Source organism: Cherax quadricarinatus, unplaced genomic scaffold, assembly GCF_038502225.1.
Source record: "Cherax quadricarinatus isolate ZL_2023a unplaced genomic scaffold, ASM3850222v1 Contig432, whole genome shotgun sequence".
Lineage (NCBI taxonomy): Eukaryota > Metazoa > Arthropoda > Malacostraca > Decapoda > Parastacidae > Cherax > Cherax quadricarinatus.
In genome coordinates, this window is record NW_027195458.1 from 156,378 (window position 1) to 183,808 (window position 27,431).

Below are 27,431 nucleotides of genomic sequence, written 5' to 3' on the forward strand. Positions count from 1 at the left end.
ACTCACTCAGCACCTGGACCAGATTCATGGAATGCTCTATTTATAAAGAAGTGCAAAGTACCACTAGCACGAGCCCTCAGTATTCTTTGGAGAAAGAGCTTAGATCTAGGTGAAATACTGGAGGCCTTAAAGAATGCAGACATAGTTCCTTTGCACAAGGGAGGTAGTAGAGCACTAGCTAAAAATTACAGACCAGTAGCCCTACCCTCTCAGCATCAGCCAGGTCAAAAGCTCAGTGCCCCAAGGCACTGTCCTTGCACCTCTGCTGTTCCTCATCCTCATAGCAGACATAGACAAAAACATCCGGCACACTTGTATCATAATTTGCAGATGACACTAAAATAAGCATGAAAGTCAGTACGGTAGAGGACACTGAAAAGTACAGGAAGACATAAACAGGGTTTTCCAGTGGGCAGTGGAAAACAACATGACGTTCAATGGTGATAAGTTCCAGCTGCTTAGGTATGGAAAAAATGAAGAACTCAAAAGGAGCACTATATACAAAACTCAAGAGGGTCACCAAATAGAACGTAAGGAACACGTAAAAGACCTAGGAATAATTATGTCAGCGGACCTTTCTTTTAAAGACCATAACAAGACAAAGATCACGACAGCCAGGAAGATGACTGGGTGGGTATTGAGTACTTTCAAAACAAGGGAAACAGTGCCGATGGTGACACTCTTCAAATCGCTAGTGCTCCCTCACTTAGAATATTGTTCAGTGCTGACGGCTCCGTTCAGGGCAGGAGAAATATCGGAGCTGGAACAAAGACAGAGATCGTTTACGGCTCACATTGAGCCAGTAAAGCACCTAAACTACTGGGAACGCCTGCAAGTCTTGACCATGTACTCATTGGAGCGGAGGAGAGAGAGGTACATGATAATATATACCTGGAAGGTACTCGAGGGCTTGGTCCCAAATCTGCACACTGCCATCACAACATATTGGAGTGAGAGATATGGGAGGAAGTGTAAAATAAACCCAGTGAGGAGCAGGGGTGCGGTGGGGACAATAAGGGAACACTGTATCAACATCCGGGGTCCCAGACTTTTCAACATCTTATCAGAAGATATCAGAAACACTGCTGGAACAAGTGTTGAAGCCTTCAGGAGGAAACTAGACAAGTATCTTCACCAGGTGCCAGACCAACCAGGCTGTGATGGATGTGTGGGGCAGCGGGCCTCCAGCAGCAACAGCCTGGTTGATCAGGTGAGCACTAGATGAGCCTGGCCCATGGCCGGGCTCAGAAAATAGATATACTCTCGAAATTCTTCAAAGGTATATCAAAGGTAGCCAGACTTGAGTACTGGAAATGGGAAGTACAATTCCTGCACTTTAAAGGAGGGGTTTGGGATATTGGCAGTTTGGAGGGATATGTTGTGTATCTTTATATATACTTTTAAACTTTTGTATCTGGGCACCTCTGCAAAGACAGTGATTATGTATGCGTGAGGAGAAAGTGTTGAATGATGATGAAAGTGTTTTCTTTTTGGGGATTTTCTTTATTTTTGGATCACCCTGCTTCGGTGGGAGACGGCCGATTTGTTGAAAAAAGATTAAATATACAATGGGAATTCTTGTTGAAATTATCAGCTAATGTATCTTTGTAAAAAAAATATTATATATATTTGTACAGTTATGTAACATATAATGACAGGATAATTATTAGGTCTTTCTTTTCTAACAGTACATTATGACTGGAACTGTGCAGAAAAACCTAGAGGATCTTGTGCGTATTGTGAGCATCGGTCGGTTCCCAGTATTGTTGCAAGGTGAAACCTCTGTTGGCAAGACATCCCTAATTACATATGTTGCCCGCCTCACTGGAAATTTGTGTGTGCGCATTAATAACCATGAACACACAGACCTTCAGGAATATGTAGGATGTTATGCACCAGATACAAGTGGAAAACTGGTTTTCAAAGAAGGTATTTTACTGTAATTTTTGTTTAGAACTTAGGTTTGATCTTTTGAAATATTTTTGAATATGTTGAATATGACCTAGGTATTAGGTTGGTAGACAGCAACCGCCCAGGGAGGTACTACCGTCCTGCCAAGTGAGTGTAAAACGAAAGCCTGTAATTGTTTTACACGATGGTAGGATTGCTGGTGTCTGTTTTTTTTTCTGTCTCATACACGTGCAAGATTTCAGGTATGTCTTGCTACTTCTACTTACACTTAGGTCACACTACACATACATGTACAAGCATATATACACACACCCCTTTGGGTTTTCTTCTATTTTATTTCTAGTTTTTGTTCTTGTTTATTTCCTCTTACCTCCATGGGGAAGTGGAACAGAATTCTTCCTCTGTAAGCCATGTGTGTTGTAAGAGGCGACTAAAATGCCAGGAACTAGGGGCTAGTAACCCCTTCTCCTGTATATATTACTAAATGTAAAAGGAGAAACTTTCGTTTTTCCTTTTGGACCACCCCGTTTCGGTGGGATACGGCCAGTGTGTTGAAAGAAGAAAGATGTTGAATATGACCTAGGTATTAGGTTGGTAGACAGCAACCGCCCAGGGAGGTACTACCGTCCTGCCAAGTGAGTGTAAAACGAAAGCCTGTAATTGTTTTACACGATGGTAGGATTGCTGGTGTCTTTTTTTTTTTTTCTGTCTCATACACGTGCAAGATTTCAGGTATGTCTTGCTACTTCTACTTACACTTAGGTCACACTACACATACATGTACAAGCATATATATACACACCCCTTTGGGTTTTCTTCTATTTTATTTCTAGTTTTTGTTCTTGTTTATTTCCTCTTACCTCCATGGGGAAGTGGAACAGAATTCTTCCTCCGTAAGCCATGCGTGTTGTAAGAGGCGACTAAAATGCCGGGAACTAGGGGCTAGTAACCCCTTCTCCTGTATATATTACTAAATGTAAAAGGAGAAACTTTCGTTTTTCCTTTTGGACCACCCCGTTTCGGTGGGATACGGCCAGTGTGTTGAAAGAAGAAAGATGTTGAATATGACCTAGGTAGTAGGTTGGTAGACAGCAACCGCCCAGGGAGGTACTACCGTCCTGCCAAGTGATGAGTGTAAAACGAAAGCCTGTAATTGTTTTACATGATGATAGGATTGCTGGTGTTTTTTGTCTGTCTCATAAACATGCAAGATTTCAGGTATGTCTTGCTACTTCTACTTGCACTTAGGTCACACTACACATACATGTACAAGCATATATATACACACCCCTCTGGGTTTTCTTCTATTTTCTTTCTAGTTTTTGTTCTTGTTTATTTCCTCTTATCTCCATGGGAAAGTGGAACAGAATTCTTCCTCCGTAACCTATGCGTGTTGTAAGAGGCGACTAAAATGCCGGGAGCAAGGGGCTAGTAACCCCTTCTCCTCTATATATTACTATATTTAAAACGAGAAACTTTTGTTTTTCTTTTTGGGCCACCCCACCTCAGTGGGATATGGCTGGTGCGTTGAAAGAAAGAAAGATGTTGAATATGACTCACAAGTATACTAAAGTATTAAAAATTACGGTGGATCTCCGAAGTTCAGAATCTGATTCCAAAGGTAAATGGAAACTTTATTTTGGTTCTTGGAAAATGATAAATTGTTAGGTGAAAAATCAGAATTTCAGGGGGAAAATGACTAATTAATTACAGATAATGTGTATTAGTAGGTCTTAGAAAGGGATGTGTAATGTCACCATTGTTGTTTAATATATTTATAGATGGGGTTGTAAAGGAAGTAAATGCTAGGGTGTTCGGGAGAGGGGTGGGATTAAATTTTGGGGAATCAAATTCAAAATGGGAATTGACACAGTTACTTTTTGCTGATGATACTGTGCTTATGGGAGATTCTGAAGAAAAATTGCAAAGGTTAGTGGATGAGTTTGGGAATGTGTGTAAAGGTAGAAAGTTGAAAGTGAACATAGAAAAGAGTAAGGTGATGAGGGTATCAAATGATTTAGATAAAGAAAAATTGGATATCAAATTGGGGAGGAGGAATATGGAAGAAGTGAATGTTTTCAGATACTTGGGAGTTGATGTGTCGGCGGATGGATTTATGAAGGATGAGGTTAATCATAGAATTGATGAGGGAAAAAAGGTGAGTGGTGCATTGAGGTATATGTGGAGTCAAAAAATGTTATCTATGGAGGCAAAGAAGGGAATGTATGAAAGTATAGTAGTACCAATACTCTTATATGGGTGTGAAGCTTGGGTGGTAAATGCAGCAGCGAGGAGACGGTTGGAGGCAGTGGAGATGTCCTGTTTAAGGGCAATGTGTGGTGTAAATATTATGCAGAAAATTCGGAGTGTGGAAATTAGGAAAAGGTGTGGAGTTAATAAAAGTATTAGTCAGAGGGCAGAAGAGGGGTTGTTGAGGTGGTTTGGTCATTTAGAGAGAATGTATCAAAGTAGAATGACATGGAAAGCATGTAAATCTATAGGGGAAGGAAGGCGGGGTAGGGGTCGCCCTCAAAAGGGTTGGAGAGAGGGGGTAAAGGAGGTTTTGTGGGCAAGGGGCTTGGACTTCCAGCAAGCGTGCGTGAGCGTGTTAGATAGGAGTGAATGGAGACGAATGGTACTTGGGACCTGACGATCTGTTGGAGTGTGAGCAGGGTAATACAGTGGACCCCCGCATAACGATTACCTCCGAATGTGACCAATTATGTAAGTGTATTTATGTAAGTGCGTTTGTACGTGTATGTTTGGGGGTCTGAAATGGACTAATCTACTTCACAATATTCCTTAGGGAATAAATCGGTCAGGGCACCTGAACATACTTATGGAGTGAAAAAATATCGTTAACCGGGGGTCCACTGTATTTAGTGAAGGGATTCAGGGAAACCGGTTATTTTCATATAGTCGAACTTAAGTCCTGGAAATGGGAAGTACAATGCCTGCACTTTAAAGGAGGGGGTTGGGATATTGGCAGTTTGGAGGGATATGTTGTGTATCTTTATATGTGTATACTTCTAAACTGTTGTATTCTGAGCACCTCTGCAAAAATAGTGATAATGTGTGAGTGTGGTGAAAGTGTTGAATGATGATGAAAGTATTTTCTTTCTTTTTTGGGTCACCCTGCCTCGGTGGGAGATGGCGGACTTGTTGAAAAAAAAAAAAATGTGTATTATATTGTTGTAGTAGTTTAGTAGACAGCAACCACCCAGGAAGGTAATACAGTCCTGCCACATACATGGGAAATGGAAACCGGTAACTCTTTTACACAATGGTAGGAAATCAGGCACATCTTGCCACTTCTTACTCTTAGGCACATTATATACATGTATATGTATACACACCCATCAGAATTTTATTCTATTTTCTAAATAGTTTTTGTTCTTATCTATTTCCTTTAATGCCCTTGGGGAAATGGAAAAGGATCTTTCCTTTGTGATCCGTGTGTGTCATAAGAGGCGACTAAGATGCCGGGAGCAATAGGCTAGTAACCCCTTCTGTATAAATTACTAAAAATAACAAGAAAAACTTTATAAAGCTGGGGTGTTTGAATGTGCATGGATGTAGTGCATGTGATAAGAAAGAGATGAATGCCAGTGTTAAGAATGAAAAGAAGTTGGATGCCGTAGCTCTAAGTGAAATAAAGCTGGGAGAAATAAAGGGAATTGGATCAGGAGTATTAGAGTTAAATCTAAGGAAGGGGATAGCAATAATGTTGAAGGATCAGTTATGGAAGGTGAAGAGGGAGTATAAATGTTTAAATTCAAGGATTATGTGGGTTTAAATGAGGGTCAGATGCAAAAAATGGGTTAAAATAATTGTTTATTCACCTGGAGAAGAGAGGAGTATAGAAGAGAGAGAGAGAGATTTTGGGAGATGTTAAGCAAGTGTTTAAGAAGTTTTGAACCCAGTGAAAGAGTAATTGTGGCAGGGGACCTGAATGCTTAAGTAGAAAAAATGGTTACAGAGGGTGTGGTATATAAGTTTGGGGTGCCAGGGGTAAATGATAATAGGGGGTCTTTGATTGAACTATGTATAGAAAGAGGTTTGGTATGATTTTTTTATTATTAACCCTTTGACTGTTTCGGTCGTATAAATACGTCTTACGAGCCACCATTTTTGACGTATATATACTCAAAAATTCTAACGGCTTCAAATCAAGCAGGAGAAAGCTGGTAGGCCCACATGTGATAGAATGGGTCTGTGTGCTCAGTGTGCTTCATATAAAAAAAACCTGCATCACGCAGTGCATAATGAGAAAAAAAAATTAATTTTTGGGGGGATTAAAATGCCGACTTTGTGGTGTATTTTCTTATGGTATTTATGGTTGTATTCTCATTTCCTTAGTCTCATTTGATAGAATGGAAAACATATTATAGAAATAGAGGTGATTTTGATTGGTTTTACTATGAAAAGAACCTTGTAATGGAGCTCAAATTAGGGAAAATGTTTGATTTTTGCCGATGTTCAAAAGTAAACAGATGATGTCGTTGTCCAATAAATGTCCAACTAGCCATTTTAATATGCAGTCATGAATGGGTTTACATTATTTATACAATTATTTCAATATTGCAGTAGTCTGTATAACAGTAAATCTTCTATTTTTTGTTTGAATAAAAATTCAAAATAGAAAGCAAGAGTAATATCAGAGTGGCCTGGAGATGTGACTGATGAACAAAGATCATGTTATTTTAGAGCCAGGAATGCCTTCCGGTTTGAATTTGTCACTCAAACAATCAAAGATTTATCCTGTTTTTCGGACAATAAAATATAACCTGGAATAATTGGACATGTTTTACAGTGTCCCAATAATTGAGTGAAACCTAGTAAAACCCCATAAGACTGAGGGTTGAAGGGGGGATGCATTACCCATCCTCAGGAAAATCAGCAAAAATTAAATATTTCCTCTACTTTGAGCCTGATTTCAAGCTGTTTGCTGTTTCTGGTCTTGAAACCAACCAATATCATCTTTATTTCAGTATTATGTCTTCCATGCTATCAAATGATAACCACAAAAGCAGCCAATGAAACCATAAAGACCATCCAGGAAAACTCCTGTCACCCTGAAACCAAATACAATTTCAAATGTTTGCTTTTCCCATCATGCACTGCATGGGGCAGGATTTTTTTTTATACAGTGCACACTCACTGCACAGACTAATTCTTTCATATTTAGGCCAGAATTTACTACTCATAGCTTATCCTGAGGAGCTGAGCTCAAAATATAGATCTTTGAAAGCAACCCTGGCATCAGTAATGTTGATCTATGGATTAATGCTAGTAAAGTCTTTTTTGTACTAATGAATTATTTTTGTTACTTTTAGGAGCGCTTGTAAAAGCAATGCGTAAGGGCCACTGGATTATTTTAGATGAACTCAACTTGGCCCCCTCAGATGTGCTTGAAGCTCTCAATCGTTTACTTGATGACAATCGGGAACTCTTTATTCCTGAAACGCAAGAAACAGTTTGTGCTCATCAGCGCTTTATGCTCTTTGCTACTCAAAATCCTCCTGGATTATATGGTGGAAGAAAGGTCAGTGTAATTTTTTAAGTTATAGATATCTTGGAAATAAGTGATGGTGAGTGTGATTTAAATATTTAACCTGTCAAATAAAGATTTTACATATTTTATAACATTTTCTGATACATGTGTATTTAAAATATATACACTGAAGATGCTTGAGGGCCTGGTCCCAAATCTTCACACTGCCATAACATAATGGAATGAGAGATAAAGGAGAAAGTGTTAAATAATCAGGGTGAATGGCAAAAGAAGAAACACTTTTGCCATTACTTCACTGTCCTGTCGGAGCCACCCTGCCATTACAGCTCAGATACCCCTCCAAACTGCAAGATTCCTACCCCTCCTTCAGAGTGCAGGCACTGTACTTCCCACCTTCAGGACACAAATCTAGCTAACCTAATTCCAGGAATTCATTCACAAAATGTTACCTTGCTCACACTCCAAGAGCTGGTCAGGTCCCAAAAACCATTTGCCTCCACTTGTATCTAACTTGTTCACATATGCCTGCTGGATGTCCAAACCCCTTGCACACAAAACCTATAGCTCCTCCCTTCATCCTTTCCTAGGATGAACCCTACTCTATATTCCCTCCACTACAGATTTATACACAGTCCAAACCATCCTGGTTTGCTCTAGCTTTTCTAAATGACCATCCACATCAACAACCTCTCCTAAGCTCTTAGGATAATACATTCACCAATTCTGCACCTCTTCCTAATCTCCAGACTACAAAATATGTGCATATATTTACACCACGCATTGCCTTCAGACATGACATTTGCATTGCCTCCAACCTCTTCCTTGCTGCAGTATTCACAACCCATGCTTCACACCTATATAAGAGTGTTGGTACCACTATACTTTCATACAGTCCCCTCTTTACTTCTATGGATAACATTCTTTGTCTCCACAGATACCTCAGTGCACCACCCATCTTTTTCCTTTCATCAATAGGTATAAAATGATTAGTACAAAATGTTTGTTCCAATAAAATATTTATTGTTGTATGGACTCACATTCACTTATGCCATAACTCTTGATATAAAAGTCAGAATGAGCTAAGATTTTCAGAGACTTGATGATACATCCCCAAAATATTAAACGGTTGTGATACATCCTGAAAATATTAAACGGTTTTGTCCTGGAACTCTACTCATACTTTTGTGACCTAGGTTTAGAGAGATTATTATTGCTCTGCAGTAAAAAAGAAATTATTGTCAATTTGTTTTTTAACACATCGGCCATTTCCAACTGAGGCAGGGTGACTCAAAAAGAAAGGAAAACCTCCTTTACCCCCTCCCACCAACCTTTTCAGGGATGACCCTACCCTGCCTTCCTTACCCTATAGATTTATATGTTCTCCAAGTCATTCTACTTTGTTCCATTCTCTCTAAATGACCAAACCACCTCAGCAGCCCCTTTTCAGCCGTCTGGATAATAGTTTTGGTACTTTTGCACCTCCTCCTAATTTCCAAACTGCAAATTCTCTGCATTACATATATTCATACCACACATTGCCCTCAGACACAACATCTCCACTGCCTCCAGCCACCTCCTTGCTGCAGCATTTGCAACCCATGCTTCACATCCATGTAAGAGTGTTGGTACCACTATACTCTCATACATTCCCTTCTTTGCCTCCATGGACAATGTTCTTTGTCTCCACAGATACCTCAGCACACCACTTGCCTTTTTTCCTTCATCAATTCTGTGGTTAACCTCATCCTTCATAAACCCATCCGCTGACAAGTCAACTCCCAAATGTCTGAAAACATTCACTTCTTCAGTACTCCCTCCCTCCAATGTTATATCCAATTTTTCTTTATCTAAATCGTTTGATACCCTCATCACCTTACTCTTATATAAGTTCACTTTCTACTTTCTACACCCTCCCAAACTCGTCCACTAACCTTTGCAACTTTTCAGTAGAATCCCCCAAAAGCACAATATCATCAGCAAAAAGTAACTGTGTCAACTCCCATTTTGTATTTGATTTCCCATAATTTAATCCCACTCCCTCTGCCCAACACCCTAGCATTTAATTCTTTTACAACCCCATCTAAAAGTACATACGTTAAACAACCATGGTGACATTACACGTCCCTAAGACCTACTTTTTCTGGGAAGTAGTCTCCCTCTCTCCTACACACTTTAACCTGAGCCTTGCTATCCTTGTAAAATCTCTTTACAGCATTTAGTAACTTACTACCCATTCCATACACTTGTAGCATCTGCCACATTGCTTCTAAATCCATAAATGCAATGAAAACTTGTCTACCTTTATCTAAGTACTATTCACATGTATGCTTCAATGTAAACATCTGATCTACACATTCCCTATGCATTCTAAAGCCTCCCTGCTCATCTGCAACAGATGTAGTATTTTCATCAAAATATATTGATAGTGATCTTGGCTGATGTAATAAAACTTTTCTCAGAATATAGGTGCATTGAATTATACAGATTAATTTCAGCAATTTTAACATCACTTACATAATCAAGGTACGTAATATAGTGGGTCGTCCTAGGAAAGGATGGAGGGAGGAGGTATAAGAGGTTTTGTGTGCAAGAGGCCTAGACATGCAGTAGGCATGTGTGAGTGCGTTAGATAGGAGTGATGGGGGATGAATGGTTTTTGGGACCTGATGAGCTGTTGGAGTGTGAGAAGGGTAATATTTTGTGAAGGAATTCGGGAAAACCGGTTAGCTGGACTTGAGTCCTGGAGGTGGGAAGTACAATGTTCAAGCGTTAAAGGAAGGGTTTGGGATATTGGCTATTTGTCATATCTGGGCGCCTCTGCAAAGACATTGATTTTGTGTGAGTGTTGGTGAAAGTGTCTCTTGTTTGGGAGATGGCCGTCACGTTAAAAAAAAGTTTATGTTAATAAATAATAAATAATGTTATTTACCACAGGTGTTATCACGAGCATTCCGCAATCGTTTTGTAGAATTGCACTTCACTGAGATCCCAGCACCTGAACTTGAGGTAATCTTGCACAAAAGATGTGAGCTGCCTCTTTCTTACAGCAAAAAAATGATTTCAGTTTTGCAAGATCTACAAAATATGAGAAGAGGATCAAATCTTTTCCAGGTGAGTAACAATGTTTTATCCAAACTACTGTACTTTGTGCATTTGTGAGAAGGTTTAAGTAAATTATTCCCATGCAGCATTGCTGTAGTTTTATAACAGGTTAAAATAGGACTAATTTCTAAGTAAAAAATAAAATTCAGAGATTACAGAGGGGCACTGTATTTCGTAATTGTAGCTATAACTTGTTTAAACTTTTACTTAACAATAAATTGCATTAGTATTGGGGACGTTGTAGGTTTAGATCATATATAGTGGAACACCGTGACTTTGGCTCAGTTGAAAATGAAAGCTGTTAAAGTTTCGATTTGTCTGGTGATGCCAAGCTTGAATATCCAAAGGAATTTTTCAAGAAAGAATTAAGAACACACAAAAAAATGGAAGTACAAATCTATATAAAAATGGTTCATAACAGTTCCAGTTGTCTTACCTTCTTGTAAAATATAGTATGTACACCTAATACTTTACAAGAAGAGACTGGCTTATAAACTAGATATCTACAAAAAAAAAAAACTCAATTTAGCAAATTTAATGGAAAAATCTCATTGTTAGGATTATAGAACAGTTGTCATTAACCTTTAACCCCTTCACTTTCCAGACTTCTGAAATTAACATTGCTCCCACTGTGCACTTTTTTAAAATAAAAAAAAATGTTTTCTTTTGAAGTGTTAGAGAATCATTTTCTGAAGGTAATGACACCAAAAGTATGAAATGATATGAAACTTATGGAAATATGCAGGCGCAAAGTTAGTGGCCTGGGCGCAATTTATACATTGGCTATTTCACCCACTTCGAGTCCATGACTTTAGTCAGCAAAATTCCCCTTCCAGTCTTACCAGTGAGCACAAGAAACTGCTTATTCAACTATTACAACTACCCTGTAAGTTCACAGAACTCAGTATTTGGTAAATTTTACACAAAACTGAGAAAATACCAGTTTAAAAATCATGCATAATAAACATTGTATATAATCCTGATACTAAAGCAATATTTCCTCTGTTCATTAATCATGTTTCCAGGTCTTGCTTTCCATTTTCACTTCACAATCACACAAAAATGTTCTGTTTCTCAGATAATAAAATATAACCAGGAATGATTGGTCATGGATTATGGCATCCCAATAACTGAATCAGGGCTATTAAAATCCCATAAAAGAGACTGGGTGTCTAGGAGGCCCTTACCCAACCTCAGGAAAATTGAGCCCTATTTCAAGCTGTGAACTTCTGGTCCTGAAACCAACCAAAATCACCTCTATTTCAGTAGTATGTCTTCCATTCTATCAAATGATACCAAGAAACAGCCAATTAAAGAATGAAAAACTATCCTATAAAACACCTCAAAGTTCCAATTTTAAACTAAATAGATGGTCAGGGTTTTTCTTTTCCCATCATGCACCACATGGGGACAGGATTTTTTTATACTTTGCTCTCTGTGGAAGACCATTCTCTCATGTCTAGGTCAAAATTTACTGCTCACAGATTATCTGAGTTCATGACATAGAACAACATGAGGTATCCTGACCTCATTGACATAGTTCTACATGATGGCCACCAAAAGAGTTAGTGTTCAGTGTACTAGTACACAACTGACGACTGTGTACAGCCTACTAGTATGCAGTTTTTTTTTTTACCTTAAAAAGTTTCTACTGCCAATATTTTTGACCACAGCACAAGTCATTGGGTCTTCTGCATTCATATATTTGAGAAAATTGAAGCCCAGGAGGGTTGACTCATTGCATCGTGGTTAACTACACAGGTTATGATGACTGTGTCTGAAGTACTAGTATACCTAACTAACTGGTGTCATTACCATCGGGAAAAGATTCTCTGTTGTTTCATGTGAAAAAATAATTTTTATTTTTAAATTCTTTGACACTGAGAGCAAATTTGTGAGCAGGGGTCTCGACAATGAAAAGGTTAAGCATATCTAATATCATAAGAAACTAGATAAGTGGTTTTTAATGGATGTGCTGTTATAATGTGAAACAAGGAAACTTTTATGAAGTGATTAGGCAAAACAGGCTAGCTGGACTTGTCATAGAGGCGGGAAGGGTGTTGCCTGCACTTTAGAGGAGTGGGGGAGGTGCAGTTGGAGGGACATCTGAAATGTGGTGTCATCATGCTTCAGGAAAGACAGCAACTGAATGAATGTGTTTTCCAGTTTGGGTCACCCCTCCTTGGCAGGAGATAGGCTTTGAGGTAAAGCACGATTGTCACTGGCAGCTTATAAGCCAACTCCACATTCTGTGGAAGGAGTACCATGTTCATTTTAAGGAATAGATTGGCACAGGTGTCAAACACCTGTGCCAATTGCCAGTTTTTGCTGAGCCTTATTAAACTAACTTATGTACTAAGTAGTTTTTATTTTGGATCTGAGTATGTAGCATACATATCTAGATCAATAAGCAACATTTACAATGTATTTTGTTAAAAGCTTCATAATTTTTGTTTTAGTAAGAAATTTATAAAAAAAATTTTGGATATTTTTTTGGAGGTGTCATGAATCTAACTCAGTATTTCTTCATGTATTTCTTTCATTCTTTCAACACACCAGCCGTATCCCACCGAGGCGGGGTGGCCCAAAAGGAAAAACGAAAGTTTCTCCTTTTACATTTAGTAATATATACAGGAGAAGAGGTTACTAGCCCCTTGCTCCCGGCATTTTAGTCGCCTCTTACAACACGCATGGCTTACGGAGGAAGAATTCTGTTCCACTTCCCCATGGAGATAAGAGGAAATAAACAAGAATAAGAACTAGAAAGAAAATAGAAGAAAACCCAGAGGGGTGTGCATATATGTGCTTGTACATGTATGTGTAGTGTGACCTAAGTGTAAGTAGAAGTAGCAAGACGTACCTGAAATCTTGCCTTCTTCATGTATTATTCATATTATATAGCAGGAAATTACATGAAGAGTCAGTTTTAGGAACTTAACCATCATGTTATGTATTTAGAGGTAAGTTTTCCAGTGGATCAAACAGTCTTCTTCACAATTACTTTTAAATCCTCCTCTTTCTAATTATATCCTGGAATTTCTCACTTCTTTATATTTGCTGATTTAAATATTTTTAAAGTTCTCTCTAAATATAGGTGAATGCTATTTTAAGAAGATTCTTGCTGATGTGATACTTTCTCTGTCTATTGTGCTTTTTTTTTTATTTATTTCTAGGGCAAGCAGTCATTCATTACTCTCCGTGATCTTTTCCGATGGGCAGAGCGATATAGGCTTGCTCCCAAGCAATTGACAAAATTTTATGACTGGGACCAACATCTTGCAGATGAAGGTTACCTTGTTTTGGCAGGCAGAGTTCGATTGGAAGAAGAATCTACTGCTATTAGAAAGGTGCAGTATAGAGAGTCATTTTACCTTCATTTCTAAAGATACACCCACTGTCTTTCTACATAAGATTTTTACTAAGTCTCTTCTTTATATGACAGTTTGGTATATAGTTACTAGTACATTAAGGCAATTGTTTGTATAATCCATTAATTTCTTCTCTTCTAGTTACTTAAGTAAATTAATCTTTAGTTACTTTGTATCTATTTCTGTTACAGGTTCTGGAAAAAAGACTCAAGAAGAAGATGGATATGGACAACCTCTTTTCATTATGTGAAGAGACATCTTTGGTTACCAAATCATGTTTGAAACAAATGTGTGCCATAAAAGGTTTTGAGCATGTAGTTTGGACACAGGACATGCGTCGTTTATATGTTTTAATTACAAAGGCTCTTAATTTTGGGGAACCTGTTCTTCTTGTTGGAGAAACTGGCTGTGGAAAGACTACTGTATGTCAAATGATTGCTGCTCAAAATTGTCAGGATCTTTATACTGTCAATTGTCACATGCATACAGAGGGAGCAGATTTTCTTGGTGGTCTTCGCCCTGTTCGATCCCACACAATTGAAGATGATCGATTGTTTGAGTGGGTGGATGGCCCACTTATTACGGCCATGAAAAATGGAGGAGTGTTTCTTGCTGATGAAATATCTCTAGCTGATGACAGTGTTCTAGAAAGGCTAAATTCAGTTCTTGAGCCGGAGAGAATATTGGTATTGGCTGAAAAAGGTACAGATGCTGGAGGGGATGTAGGTAGTCTCGAGATTATCCATGCACATGATCAGTTCAGATTAATAGGCACCATGAACCCTGGTGGAGACTATGGAAAAAAAGAACTTTCTCCTGCTCTTAGAAATCGCTTCACAGAAATTTGGTGTCCCAAAGTTGAAATTAATCGTGTGACATCTGATGTACTTGGAATTATTGAACATAATATTAGAAAAGAAATTATTTTGAACAACAAAGAAAATGCAAGTGGCATAGGCACTGCAATCTTAGAATTTATTGAATATTTTACCAAAACAGATCTTGGTAAGAAATGTGTTCTTAGTATCAGGGACTTGTTATCTTGGGTGAATTTTATTAATAAAGTTGCTTCAGCTCCAGTTTACATGGATGTAGGTTTAGCTTTCATCCATGGAGCTTGTCTTGTACTTTTAGATGGTTTAGGGTCAGGGCTTACAGGTAGTGGTACTGCAGGGTGGAAGCAACTGAGAGATGCCAGTCTTGATTATCTTTGTCAGCTAGTGTGGCAGAAAACTGGTGTCAATCCCAACAGATCAACACTTCAAGAAGAATTTGTTAGCAACTTGACATTTGTAAACACTGAAAAATTGTTTGGCATTGGGCCCTTTACAATAAAGAAAGGCTCAGTGAGTAAATGCAAGTCTAGCATGTTTACTTTTAAGGCTCCTCGAACTTGTATAAATCTGCTCAGAATTCTGCGTGGTTTGCAGCTAACAAAACCTCTGTTGCTGGAAGGCAGTCCAGGTGTTGGTAAAACCAGTTTAGTGATGGCTTTGGCTAAAGCTTCTGGTAATGATATCGTGAGAATCAATCTTTCTGAACAAACAGATGTAAGTGATCTGTTTGGTGCAGACTTGCCGGTTGAAGGAGGCAAGGGTGGAATGTTTGCATGGCGAGATGGCCCTCTGCTACAAGCCTTGCGACATGGTTCTTGGGTAGTATTGGATGAGCTAAACTTAGCTTCCCAGTCAGTGTTAGAAGGATTAAATGCTTGCTTTGACCATCGTGGTGAGATTTTTGTTCCCGAATTAAGCAAAACCTTTCAAGTGGAATACCAGACTACGAAGATCTTTGCTTGTCAAAATCCACAGCATCAGGGAGGTGCTAGAAAAGGCCTTCCTAAATCTTTCCTCAATAGGTTCACACAGGTAAGATACTTAGTTTTTTTTATTGTGTTTTTATCAGCATGATTCTTAAAAGCTTCAGTTGTCGAATTCCAAAACCTGACACTCCTCAGGCTGTATAATGTGAAAGATCATCATGAATATATTTTGTATTCAAATGCATATATTTAGGCACAGTGGAAATTTGAAATTTGCATGCTTCATAATCTTTGTGATTTGATTATATAACATTGTAACTGAAAGCCATATTGCTAATTGCTATGCTTATTCACATTTTTCCTTGGTGTCCCTTGCTTTTTTGTTATGAATGGCAATATTAAGCAGATTTGAGCAATATTTTAATGAAATATGGTAAAAAGCTAACTTATACACAAATAACCTGCACATAGGAAAGAGGAGCTTACAATGATGCTTCGGTCCGATTCAGACCATTTACAAAGTCATACTAACAAAAAGGAGAGAAGGAGGGAGTATATATAGGCCAGCAGACAGGGACAGGACAAGAGAGGTAGTAGGAAAGGAAGAAAAGAGGCAGTGGTAGAGGTAATAGTAGTAGTAGTAGTGGAGTCAGTCAGAGACTAAGAAAGAGGAACACTGCAAGGGAGCTAGGGGCCCACAAAGAGTAGGAACAAGAACACAGAGAGGGGACAAAATAATAATGGACCAAACACCCAAGGCAGAAGAAAGAAAACCCAAAGGAGAAAGAGGAAAGGGGAAGAAGGAGAAGGGGCAAAAAGAATCAGGTTAAGTCACAGGTGTTCTGAAGTTTGGAGGATTTTACAATGTAATGGGAAAGGAAGGCATCTACAGAGACAAAGCCAGGACTAAGATTCATGCAAGGAAAGTTGCGTATAAGGGAGGATTCAACCAGACGGCAACTGTGAAAATTAGAAGTAGGGTAGACAGTTTTAGCAGAAGATCGGTCACTAGGATGACTGTGATCTCTGACATGACAGAAAAGAGCATTGTTAGTGTTGGCAAGCCTAAAACTACTTTTGTGCTCCCTAAGTCTGTCAGAAAGAGAATGACCAGTTTCTCCAAAGTACTAAAAAGGACAAGAGGAACAAGAAATAGAGTAGACACCAGGAGCATCTATAGAGCGAGGAGAGGTATGAACTAGATTGGTGCAAAGAGTGTTAGTCTGGCGAAAAGTAAGTTTGGTGTCTAAGGAACGGAGAGAGAGTTGTTGAAATTAGAATGACTGAAAATATAGGAAAGGCAGAGAACAGGAGAGTTCCCAGGAGTAGAGAGTTTGGGGGAGAAGAAAGTCCATTTAGCACATTAGAAGGCAGAGTTTATGAAATGGGAAGGGTAGCCAAGATGGGAAAATGAATTATGAGGCTCCTGGTGTCTACTCTTATTTCTTATTCCTCTTGTCCCTTCAGTACTTTGGAGAAACTGGCTGTTCTCTTTCTGACATATTTAGGGAGCACAAAAGTAGTGTTAGGCTTCCCGACACCAACAATGCTCTTTTTTGTCATGTCAGAGATCACAGTCATCCTATTGACTGGTCTTCTGCTAAAATTGTCTACCCTACTTCTAATTTTCACATGCACCATCTGGTTGAATCCTCCCTTATACACAACTTTCCTTGTATGAATCTTAGCCCTGTCTTTGTCTCTGTAGATGACTTCCTTTCCCATTACATTGTAAAATGCTCCAAACTTCAGAACACTCATAAGATAAGATAAGATTTCGTTCGGATTTTTAACCCCGGAGGGTTAGCCACCCAGGATAACCCAAGAAAGTCAGTGCGTCATCGAGGACTGTCTAACTTATTTCCATTGGGGTCCTTAATCTTGCCCCCCAGGATGCGACCCACACCAGTCGACTAACACCCAGGTACCTATTTGCTGCTAGGTGAACAGGACAACAGGTGTAAGGAAACGTGTCAAAATGTTTCCACCCGCCGGGAATCGAACCCAGGCCCTCCGTGTGTGAAGCGAGAGCTTTAGCCACCAGGCCACCGGGCCTGGTGGCTAAACCTGATTCTTCTTTTTCCTTCTCCCTCTTCCTCTTTCCTCTTTCTCCTTCAGGTTTTCTTTCTTCTGCCTTGGGTGTTTGGTCCTTTATAATTCTCCCTCTCCCCACTGTGTTCTTATTCCTACCCTTAGTGGGGCCCATAGCTCCCTTGCAGTGCTCCTCTTCCTTAGTCTATGACTAACTCCACTATTACTACTACTGTTGCCTTTACCACTACTTCTCACCCTTTTCTACTACCTCTCTTGTCCTGTCCCTGTCTGTTGGCCTATATATACTCCCTTCTCTCCTTTTTGTTAGTGTGACTTTGTAAATGGTCCAAGTTGGATTGAGATGTCGCCATAAACTCCTCTCTCATATGTGCGGGTTATTTGTGTATTGTTCCAGTCAGGGTATTGTGCCTTTTTGTTATTTAAAAAGCAAACTTATTTGGAGAAGCCAATTTTCCTTTTACACGGGCATCAATTCACATCAGTCCCAGAAACTTCTCCCCCATTAATTAGGTATTTTTGATGGGGTACCTTTAAGTGGTTTCATTCATTTTTTTTCATCCAAGGTTTTCGTCTATAACTTGAGAATGCTTCATCTGATGGGCTCCAGATTTTAAATGCTGCTATACTAAGACTAGGGAAAGGTTCATGTAGCTGTTGGCATGTGCAGGTGTCCTCCAATCAGTTTTATATGGATTACTCCTGATTTTGGTTTTCATGCGACACATTAGGAAAGTCTCTTCTGATTGGCTTCCAACTTTCAACAGTGGCATATCCTGTTTAGGAGAAAGTTGTGATCATTTTTAGTGTGTGTTACTACCAGTTTAACACGTGCAACAGTTTGGGAACTTTTTTGCCAAGATGTTTCACTTAGCAGGCTTCTTCATTTTCATTTGGAATATAGAGGTGAGAACTGTATTAGAGATGTAAATATAACATGATCAGTCCCTCTGCCTTGTATAAGTAAGTTTGAGGTAGTCAGTTTCTCGGCCTTGGTGTGTGCACAGCTCTATAGCTTCTGTGAATGTGAAGCTAAAGCATGAAGAAATGGCCTTTTATATTGCTGGAAAAGAGGTGTGGAAATGGAGATGACATGATTTGAGGTAGGGGCTATTGGTGGAACTAAGGACATAGGTATTGAGAAGTTCTCAAAAACTGGGTCTTCCTGCTTAAAATCAACTCTTTTCACTCATTGCTAGTGGTTGACAACCAGTGTTGTAGATGTCCTACATACCAAGATACTGTGGTATTGCTCTGTCAGACAAATATCATTATAGTAATGGTATACAATTTGGGCAGGTAGATTTTTTTTTTTAACATGTCGGCCGTCTCCCACCGAGGCAGAGTGACCCAAAAAGAAAGTAAATCCCCAAAAAGAAAATACTTTCATCATCATTCAACACTTTCACCTCACTCACACATAATCACTGTTTTTGCAGAGGTGCTCAGAACACAACAGTTTAGAAGCATATATGTATAAAGATACACAACATATCCCTCCAAACCGCTAATATCTCGAACCCCTCCTTTAGAGTGCAGGCATTGTACTTCCCATTTCTAGGACTCAAGTCCGGCTATTTAAAAATAACTGGTTTCCCTGAATCCCTTCACTAAATATTACCCTGTTCACACTCCAACAGATCGTCAGGTCCCAAATACCATTCGTCTCCATTCACTCCTATCGAACACGCTCATTCATGCCTGGTGGAAGTCCAAGCCCCTCGCCCACAAAACCTCCCTTTCCCCTTCCTATCTTTTTGAGGACGACCCCTACTCTGCCTTCCTTCCCCTACAGATTTATACGCTCTCCATGTCATTCTACTTTGATCCGTTCTTGATCTGTTCTCTCTAAATGACCAAACCATCTCAACAACCTCTCTTCAACCCTCTGACTAATACTTTTATTAACTCCACACCTTCTCCTAATTTCCACACTCCGAATTTTCTGCATAATATTTACACCACACATTGCCCTTAGACAGGACATCTCCACTGCCTCCAACCGCCTTCTCACCCATGTAAGAGTGTTGGTACTACTATACTTTCATACATTCCCTTCTTTGCCTCCATAGATGACGTTTTTTTGTCTCCACATATACCTCAAAGCGCCACTCACCTTTTTTCCCTCATGATTAACCTCATCCTTCATAAATCCATCCGCCGACACGTCAACTCCCAAGTATCTGAAAACATTCACTTCTTCCATACTCCTCCTCCCCAATTTGATATCCAATTTTTCTTTATCTAAATCATTTGATACCCTCATCACCTTACTCTTTTCTATGTTCACTTTCAACTTTCTACCTTTACACACACTCCCAAACTCATCCACTAACCTTTGCAGTTTTTCTTTAGAATCTCCCATGAGCACAGTATCATCAGCAAAAAGCAACTGTGTCAATTCCCATTTTGTATTTGATTCCCCATAATATAATCCCACCCCTCTCCCGAACACCCTAGCATTTACTTCTTTTACAACTCCATCTATAAATATATTAAACAACCATGGTGACATTACACATCCCTGTCTAAGACCTACTTTTACTGGGAAGTAGTCTCCCTCTCTTCTACACACCCTAATCTGAGCCTCACTATCCTCATGAAAACTCTTTACAGCATTTAGTAACTTACCACCTATTGCATATACTTGCAACATCTGCCACTCTATCATATGTCTTTACTAAATCCATAAATGCAATAAAAACTTCCCTACCTTTATCTAAATACTGTTCACATATATGCTTCAATGTAAACACTTGATCTACTCATCCCCTACCCACTCTGAAGCCTCCTTGCTCATCCACAATTCTACATTCTGTCTTACCTCTAATTCTTTCAATTATAACCCTACCGTACACTTTTCCTGGTATATTCAGTAAACTTATTCCTCTATAATTTTTAGAATCTCTTTTGTTCCCCTTCCCTTTATATAAAGGAACTATACATGCTCTCTGCCAATCCCTAGGTACCTTCCCCTCTTTTATACATTTATTAAACAAAAATGCCAACCACTCCAACACTATATCCGCCCCTGCTTTTAACATTTCTGTCATGATCCCGTCAGTTCCAGCTGCTTTACCCCCTTTCATTCTACGTAATGCCTCACGCACCTTCCACACTCACATCCTGTTCTTCTTCACTCCTAAAAGATGGTATACCTCCCTGGCCAGTGCATGAAATTACAGCTTACCTTTCTTCGTCGACATGTAAAAGTTCCTCAAAATATTCTCGCCATCTACCCAAAACCTCCATCTCCCCATCTACTAACTCCCCTACTCTGTTTTTAACTGACAAATCTATTCGTTCTCTAGGCTTTCTTGTTTAACTCACTCCAAATTTTTTTCTAATTTTCATTAAAATTTCTTGACAGTGCCTCTCCCACTCTATCATCTGCTCTCCTTTTGCACTCTCTCACCACTCTCTTCACCTTTCTTTTATTCTCCATATACTCTACTCTTTTTATAACACTTCTGCTTTGTAAAATCTTCTCATAAGCTAACTTTTTCACTTTTATCACACCCTTTACTTCATCATTCCACCAATCACTCCTCTTTCCTCCTGCACCCACTCCTATAACCACAAACTTCTGCCCCACATTCTAATACTGCATTTTTAAAACAATTCCAACTCTCTTCAACCCCCCCCACTACTCATACTTGCACCAGCCTACCTTTCTGCCAATAGTTGCTCATATCTCACCCGAACTTCCTCCTCCCTTAGTTTATACACTTTCACCTCCCTCATGCTTGTTGTTGCCATTTTCCTCTTTTTCCCATCTAGCTCTTACTCTAACTGTAGCTACAACTTAATAATGATCCGATATATCAGTTGCCCCTCTATAAACGTGTACATCTTTGAGCCTACCCATCAGCCTTTTATCCACCAGTACATAATCTAACAAACTACTTTCAATACGTGCTATATCATACCTTGTATATTTATTTATCCTCTTCTTCATAAAATATGTATTACCTATTACAAAATCTCTTTATACACATTGGTCAATTAAAGGCTCCCCATTTTCATTTATCCCTGGCACCCCAAATTTACCTACTACTCCCTCCACAACCTTTTTGCCCACTTTAGCATTGAAATCGCCAACCACCATTACTCTCACACTTGGTTCAAAACTCCCCACGCATTCACTCAACATTTCCCAAAATCTCTCTCTCTCTCTCTCTACACTTCTCTCTTCTCCAGGTGCATATACACTTACTATAACCCACTTTTCACATCCAACCTTTATTTTACTCCACATAATCCTTGAATTAATACATTTATAGTCCCTCTTTTCCTGCCATAACTTATCCTTCAACATTATTGCTACTCCTTCTTTAGCTCTAACTCTATTTGAAACCCCTGACCTAATCCCATATATTCCTCTTCACTGAAACTCTCCCACCCCCTTCAGCTTTGTTTCACTTAAATCCAGGACATCCAACTTCTCATTCATAACATACACAATCATCCCTTTCTTATCATTTGCACAATATCCACACACATTCAGACTTCCCACTTTGACAATTTTCTTCTTATTCTTCTTAGTAATTATTACAGGAAAAGTGGTTACTAGCCCATTGTTCCCGGCATTTTAGTTGACTTTTACAACATGCATGGCTTACAGAGGAAAGATTCTTATACCACTTCCCCATGGATATAAAAGGAAAAGTAATAAGACCAAGAACTATTAAGATAAAATTAAAGAAACTTAGATGAGTTTGTATAAATAAACATGTACATGTATGTGTAGTGTGACCTAAGTGTAAGTAGAAGTAGCAAGACATACCTGTAATCTTGCATATTTATGAGACAGACAAAAGACACCAGCAATCCTACCATCATGTAAAACAATTACAGGCTTTCGTTTCACACTCACTTGGCAGGACGGTAGTACCCCCCTCCTGGGTGGTTGCTGTCTACCAACCTACTACCTAGGCATGTGCCATTTCACCACAGTCCTCCCTCTCACACCACATGCCCACACTTTGCTTCCATTACTAGAAGTCTCTTTCTGATTCCTAGGCACCTTCGATCCTCACCATACACTCCCACTCCAGGCACCTGGGGAGGGACCTCATCTCAGGTGCATATAGTCAAATTGAAGAATTCCTTTTTTTTGTAATTCATGTGATTTGATAATACAGTGTTTTTTACTGGAGGTTATTTCATGATTAGCTATGTTTATTCAGGTTTTTTCATGGGGCCCATTATCTTTATAATTGATGAGTGATTCCTAAATTAAAAAATAACCATAGGATTTAGTTTTCTGGCCATAGTGTTTTTTTTACACACCAGCTGTCTACAGGATAAGGTGACCTGAAAAAGAAGCAGCATTTTCACTATCACTCTTTTGGCAGAAGTGCATTGATAACTGCAGTTCAGATGCCCCTCCAAACTACAAATATCCCCACCCATCCTTCAGGGCATGGGCACTGTACCATCCACTTCCAGGACTCAAGTCCGCTAACCAGTTTCCCTGAATCCCTTCATAAATGTGACCGTTCTCACACTCCAACAGCGTGTCGAGTTATGGAAACCACATGCCTCCACTCCTGCCTAGCATACTCACACATGCCTGCTGGATGTCCAAGCCCCTCACATACAAAACTTACTTTACCCTCTCCTACCTTTCCTAGGGTGACCCCCTACTCTGCCTTCCCTCCACTACAGATTTATACACTGTTGAAGTCATCCTGTTTTGCTCCATAGATTTTTATTTTATTTTATTATCACACTGGCCGAATCCCACCAAGGCAGGGTGGCCCGAAAAAGAAAAACTTTCACCATCATTCACTCCATCACTGTCTTGCCAGAAGGGTGCTTTACACTACAGTTTTTAAACTGCAACATTAACACCCCTCCTTCAGAGTGCAGGTAGTAGGTTGGTAGACAGCAACCACCCAGGGAAGTACTACCGTCCTGCCAGATGACTGTGAAACAGAAACCTGTAACTGTTTTGCATGATGGTAGGATTGCTGGTGTCTTTTTCTGTCTCATAAACACGCTTGATAACAGGGATATCTTGCTACTCCAACTTACACTTTGGTCACACTTCACAGACATGCACATGCATATATATATACATACATCTAGGTTTTTCCTAGGTAGTAGGTTGGTAGACAGCAATGGCCCAGGGAGGTACTACAGTCCTGCCAAGTGAATGTAAAACTGAAGCCTGTAACTGTTTTACATGATGGTAGGATTGCTGGTGTCTTTTTTTTTCTGTCTCATACACATGCAAGATTTCAGGTATGTCTTGCTACTTCTACTTACACTTAGGTCACACTACACATACATGTACAAGCATATATATACACACCCCTTTGGGTTTTCTTCTATTTTCTTTCTAGTTCTTCTTCTTTATTTCCTCTTACCTCCATGGGGAAGTGGAACAGAATTCTTCCTCCGTAAGCCATGCATGTTGTAAGAGGCGACTAAAATGCCGGGAGCAAGGGGCTAGTAACCTCTTCTCCTGTATATATTACTAAATGCAAAAGGAGAAACTTTCGTTTTTCCTTTTGGGCCACCCCGCCTCGGTGGGATACAGCCGGTGTGTTGAAAGAAAGATCTAGGTTTTTCTCCTTTTTCTACATAGCTCTTGTTCTTCTTTATTTCTTCTATTGTCCATGGGGAAGTGGAAAAGAATCTTTCCTCCGTAAGCCATGCGTGTCATATGAGGCGACTAAAATGCCGGGAGCAATGGGCTAGTAACCCCTTCTCCTGTAGACATTTACTAAAAAAGAGAAGAAGAAAAACTCCATAGATATATGACCAAAAATCTATTTACAAATTCCAACAGGCAAAATTTCTCATTTTCCATTGATTCTGGATTTGCATCACCACCATGAATCTAATCCCCACAAATTATGAACTTTGACTGTACACCTCTTTAATTTCACTGTTTAAAAGGAAATTTGATATGAAATATTGTCTTGGAATGTATCTAAGATTATGACATGGGTTTCTGTGAGAATAAAGGTTTTAAGTATTCACTACATTACAAACTTTTTTGTAGAAATGCATCTCATTTGTTAGCTAGGCACCCTTTATTTAATGCACTGTAATAAGTTTTTCATGTTTATTATTCTTTCTATCTTTCAACAAACCGGCCGTATCCCACTGAGGTGGGGTGGCCCAAAAAGAAAAACGAAAGTTTCTCCTTTTGCATTTAGTAATTTATACAGGAGAAAGGGTTACTAGCCCCTTGCTCCTGGCATTTTAGTCGCCTCTTACAACACGCATGGCTTACGGAGGAAGAATTCTGTTCCACTTCCCCATGGAGATAAGAGGAAACAAACAAGAAAAAGAACTAGAAAGAAAATAGCAGAAAACCCAGAGGGATGTGTATATATATGCTTGTACATGTATGTGTAGTGTGACCTAAGTGTAAGTAGAAGTAGCAAAACGTACCTGAAATCTTGCATGTTTATGAGGCAGAAAAAAGGACACCAGCAATCCTACCATCATGTAAAACAATTACAGGCTTTCATTTTGCACTCACATAGCAGGACGGTAGTACCTCCCTGGGCGGTTGCTGTCTACCAACCTACAACCTAATATGTTTATTATTGATTTGTAAAATTTTGAATATGTTTAATATGTACATGTCAATACATTTTGTCTTTTTGAAGGTACATGTTGAGGCTTTGTCATCTGCGGACTTAGAGTTTATTCTGAGCATGATGTATCCAGACCTACCATATGAAATAATTTCAAATATGGTAAAGTTCAATCAGTCTATCGCAGAAATTTTGAACCAAGGATTATGGGGTATTTGTGGTGGACCATGGGAGCTAAACCTGCGAGATATGTTCAGGTAATTATGATTTTCGGTAAGGTGTATTCCATTTTTAGTCTTGTTTAATAGTATTCTTTTGCCTTTCACCATTGTTTCTCCTTGGCTCTTTGTAAATATTGACTGAAGCAATGAATGTCCAATTTTCATAACTATGTGCACTGTGGAAATAAACTTTTCTTGTTAACCCATTCAGTGGCATCCAAGCAGAACTTCGTCATTGAGGCCAGAGTCCCTCGCATAGTTTTGCGTCATGCACTCAACTCACTCGGATAAACTGTAAGTGGTAAATTTTGGCTTATATATGAGAGAATGGTTTTGTGCAGTGAGTGTACACAGCATAAAAAAAATCCTGCCTCATGTGGTGCATGATGGAAAAAGCAAAACACTGACTGCGTTTGGTTTAAGTAGTGATTTTGAGGTGGTTTTTATGGTTTTATTGGCTGTATCATTTAATAGAGAGGATTTTGATTGGTCAGGTATGTTTACAATTGCTTATGTATTAATTTTTCTTATATTTATGATAATATTGGAAGATTAGCAATCAGTCTGTAATTATTAGCATAAGTTGAATCACCATCTTTGTGGATGGGTGTTAGCCTAGCTCTCTTGAGAGCATTGTGGAAGATTTGTTCCTCATGTGATTTGTTGAAGAGTAATGCTATAGCTGGAGATTATACGTATGCAGCTTTTTCTAATATAATAGGCAGTTCATTTGCACTATCGCTAGTATTTTTAAGTGAAGCTATTTCTGCAGGGGTTAGTAGAAGTCGAGTAGAAAGATTATTTATTTTTTTATTATCACACTGGCCGATTCCCACCAAGGCAGGGTGGCCCGAAAAAGAAAAACTTTCACCATCATTCACTCCATCACTGTCTTGCCAGAAGCGTGCTTTACACTACAGTTTTTAAACTGCAACATTAACACCCCTCCTTCAGAGTGCAGGCACTGTACTTCCCATCTCCAGGACTCAAGTCCGGCCTGCCGGTTTCCCTGAATCCCTTCATAAATGTTACTTTGCTCACACTCCAACAGCACGTCAAGTATTAAAAACCATTTGTCTCCATTCACTCCTATCAAACACGCTCACGCATGCCTGCTGGAAGTCCAAGCCCCTCGCACACAAAACCTCCTTTACCCCCTCCCTCCAACCCTTCCTAGGCCGACCCCTACCCCGCCTTCCTTCCACTACAGACTGATACACTCTTGAAGTCATTCTGTTTCGCTCCATTCTCTCTACATGTCCGAACCACCTCAACAACCCTTCCTCAGCCCTCTGGACAACAGTTTTGGTAATCCCGCACCTCCTCCTAACTTCCAAACTACGAATTCTCTGCATTATATTCACACCACACATTGCCCTCAGACATGACATCTCCACTGCCTCCAGCCTTCTCCTCGCTGCAACATTCATCACCCACGCTTCACACCCATATAAGAGCGTTGGTAAAACTATACTCTCATACATTCCCCTCTTTGCCTCCAAGGACAAAGTTCTTTGTCTCCACAGACTCCTAAGTGCACCACTCACTCTTTTTCCCTCATCAATTCTATGATTCACCTCATCTTTCATAGACCCATCCGCTGACACGTCCACTCCCAAATATCTGAATACATTCACCTCCTCCATACTCTCTCCCTCCAATCTGATATTCAATCTTTCATCACCTAATCTTTTTGTTATCCTCATAACCTTACTCTTTCCTGTATTCACATTTAATTGTCTTCTTTGGCACACCCGACCAAATTCATCCACCAATCTCTGCAGCTTCTCTTCAGAATCTCCCAAGAGCACAGTGTCATCAGCAAAGAGCAGCTGTGACAACTCCCACTTTGTGTGTGATTCTTTATCTTTTAACTCCACGCCTCTTGCCAAGACCCTCGCATTTACTTCTCTTACAACCCCATTTTTCTAATAAATAATA

At 39.4% G+C, this 27,431-nt stretch overlaps 1 protein-coding gene across 1 annotated transcript in view; it reads left to right on the forward strand.

The window, feature by feature from the left end:
- LOC138851369 (midasin-like) overlaps positions 1-25,545 on the forward strand; it is a 90,725-nt gene extending 65,180 nt beyond the window's left edge. The window contains exons 13-18 of the mRNA XM_070080422.1: positions 1,689-1,929; positions 7,248-7,456; positions 10,361-10,537; positions 13,702-13,875; positions 14,088-15,764; positions 25,342-25,545. Of these exons, the coding sequence (XP_069936523.1) occupies positions 1,689-1,929; positions 7,248-7,456; positions 10,361-10,537; positions 13,702-13,875; positions 14,088-15,764; positions 25,342-25,530 (2,667 nt within the window). The 3' untranslated portion in view covers positions 25,531-25,545. The remainder of the gene's footprint in view (positions 1-1,688; positions 1,930-7,247; positions 7,457-10,360; positions 10,538-13,701; positions 13,876-14,087; positions 15,765-25,341) is intronic.
- The last annotated feature ends 1,886 nt before the right edge of the window (positions 25,546-27,431 follow it).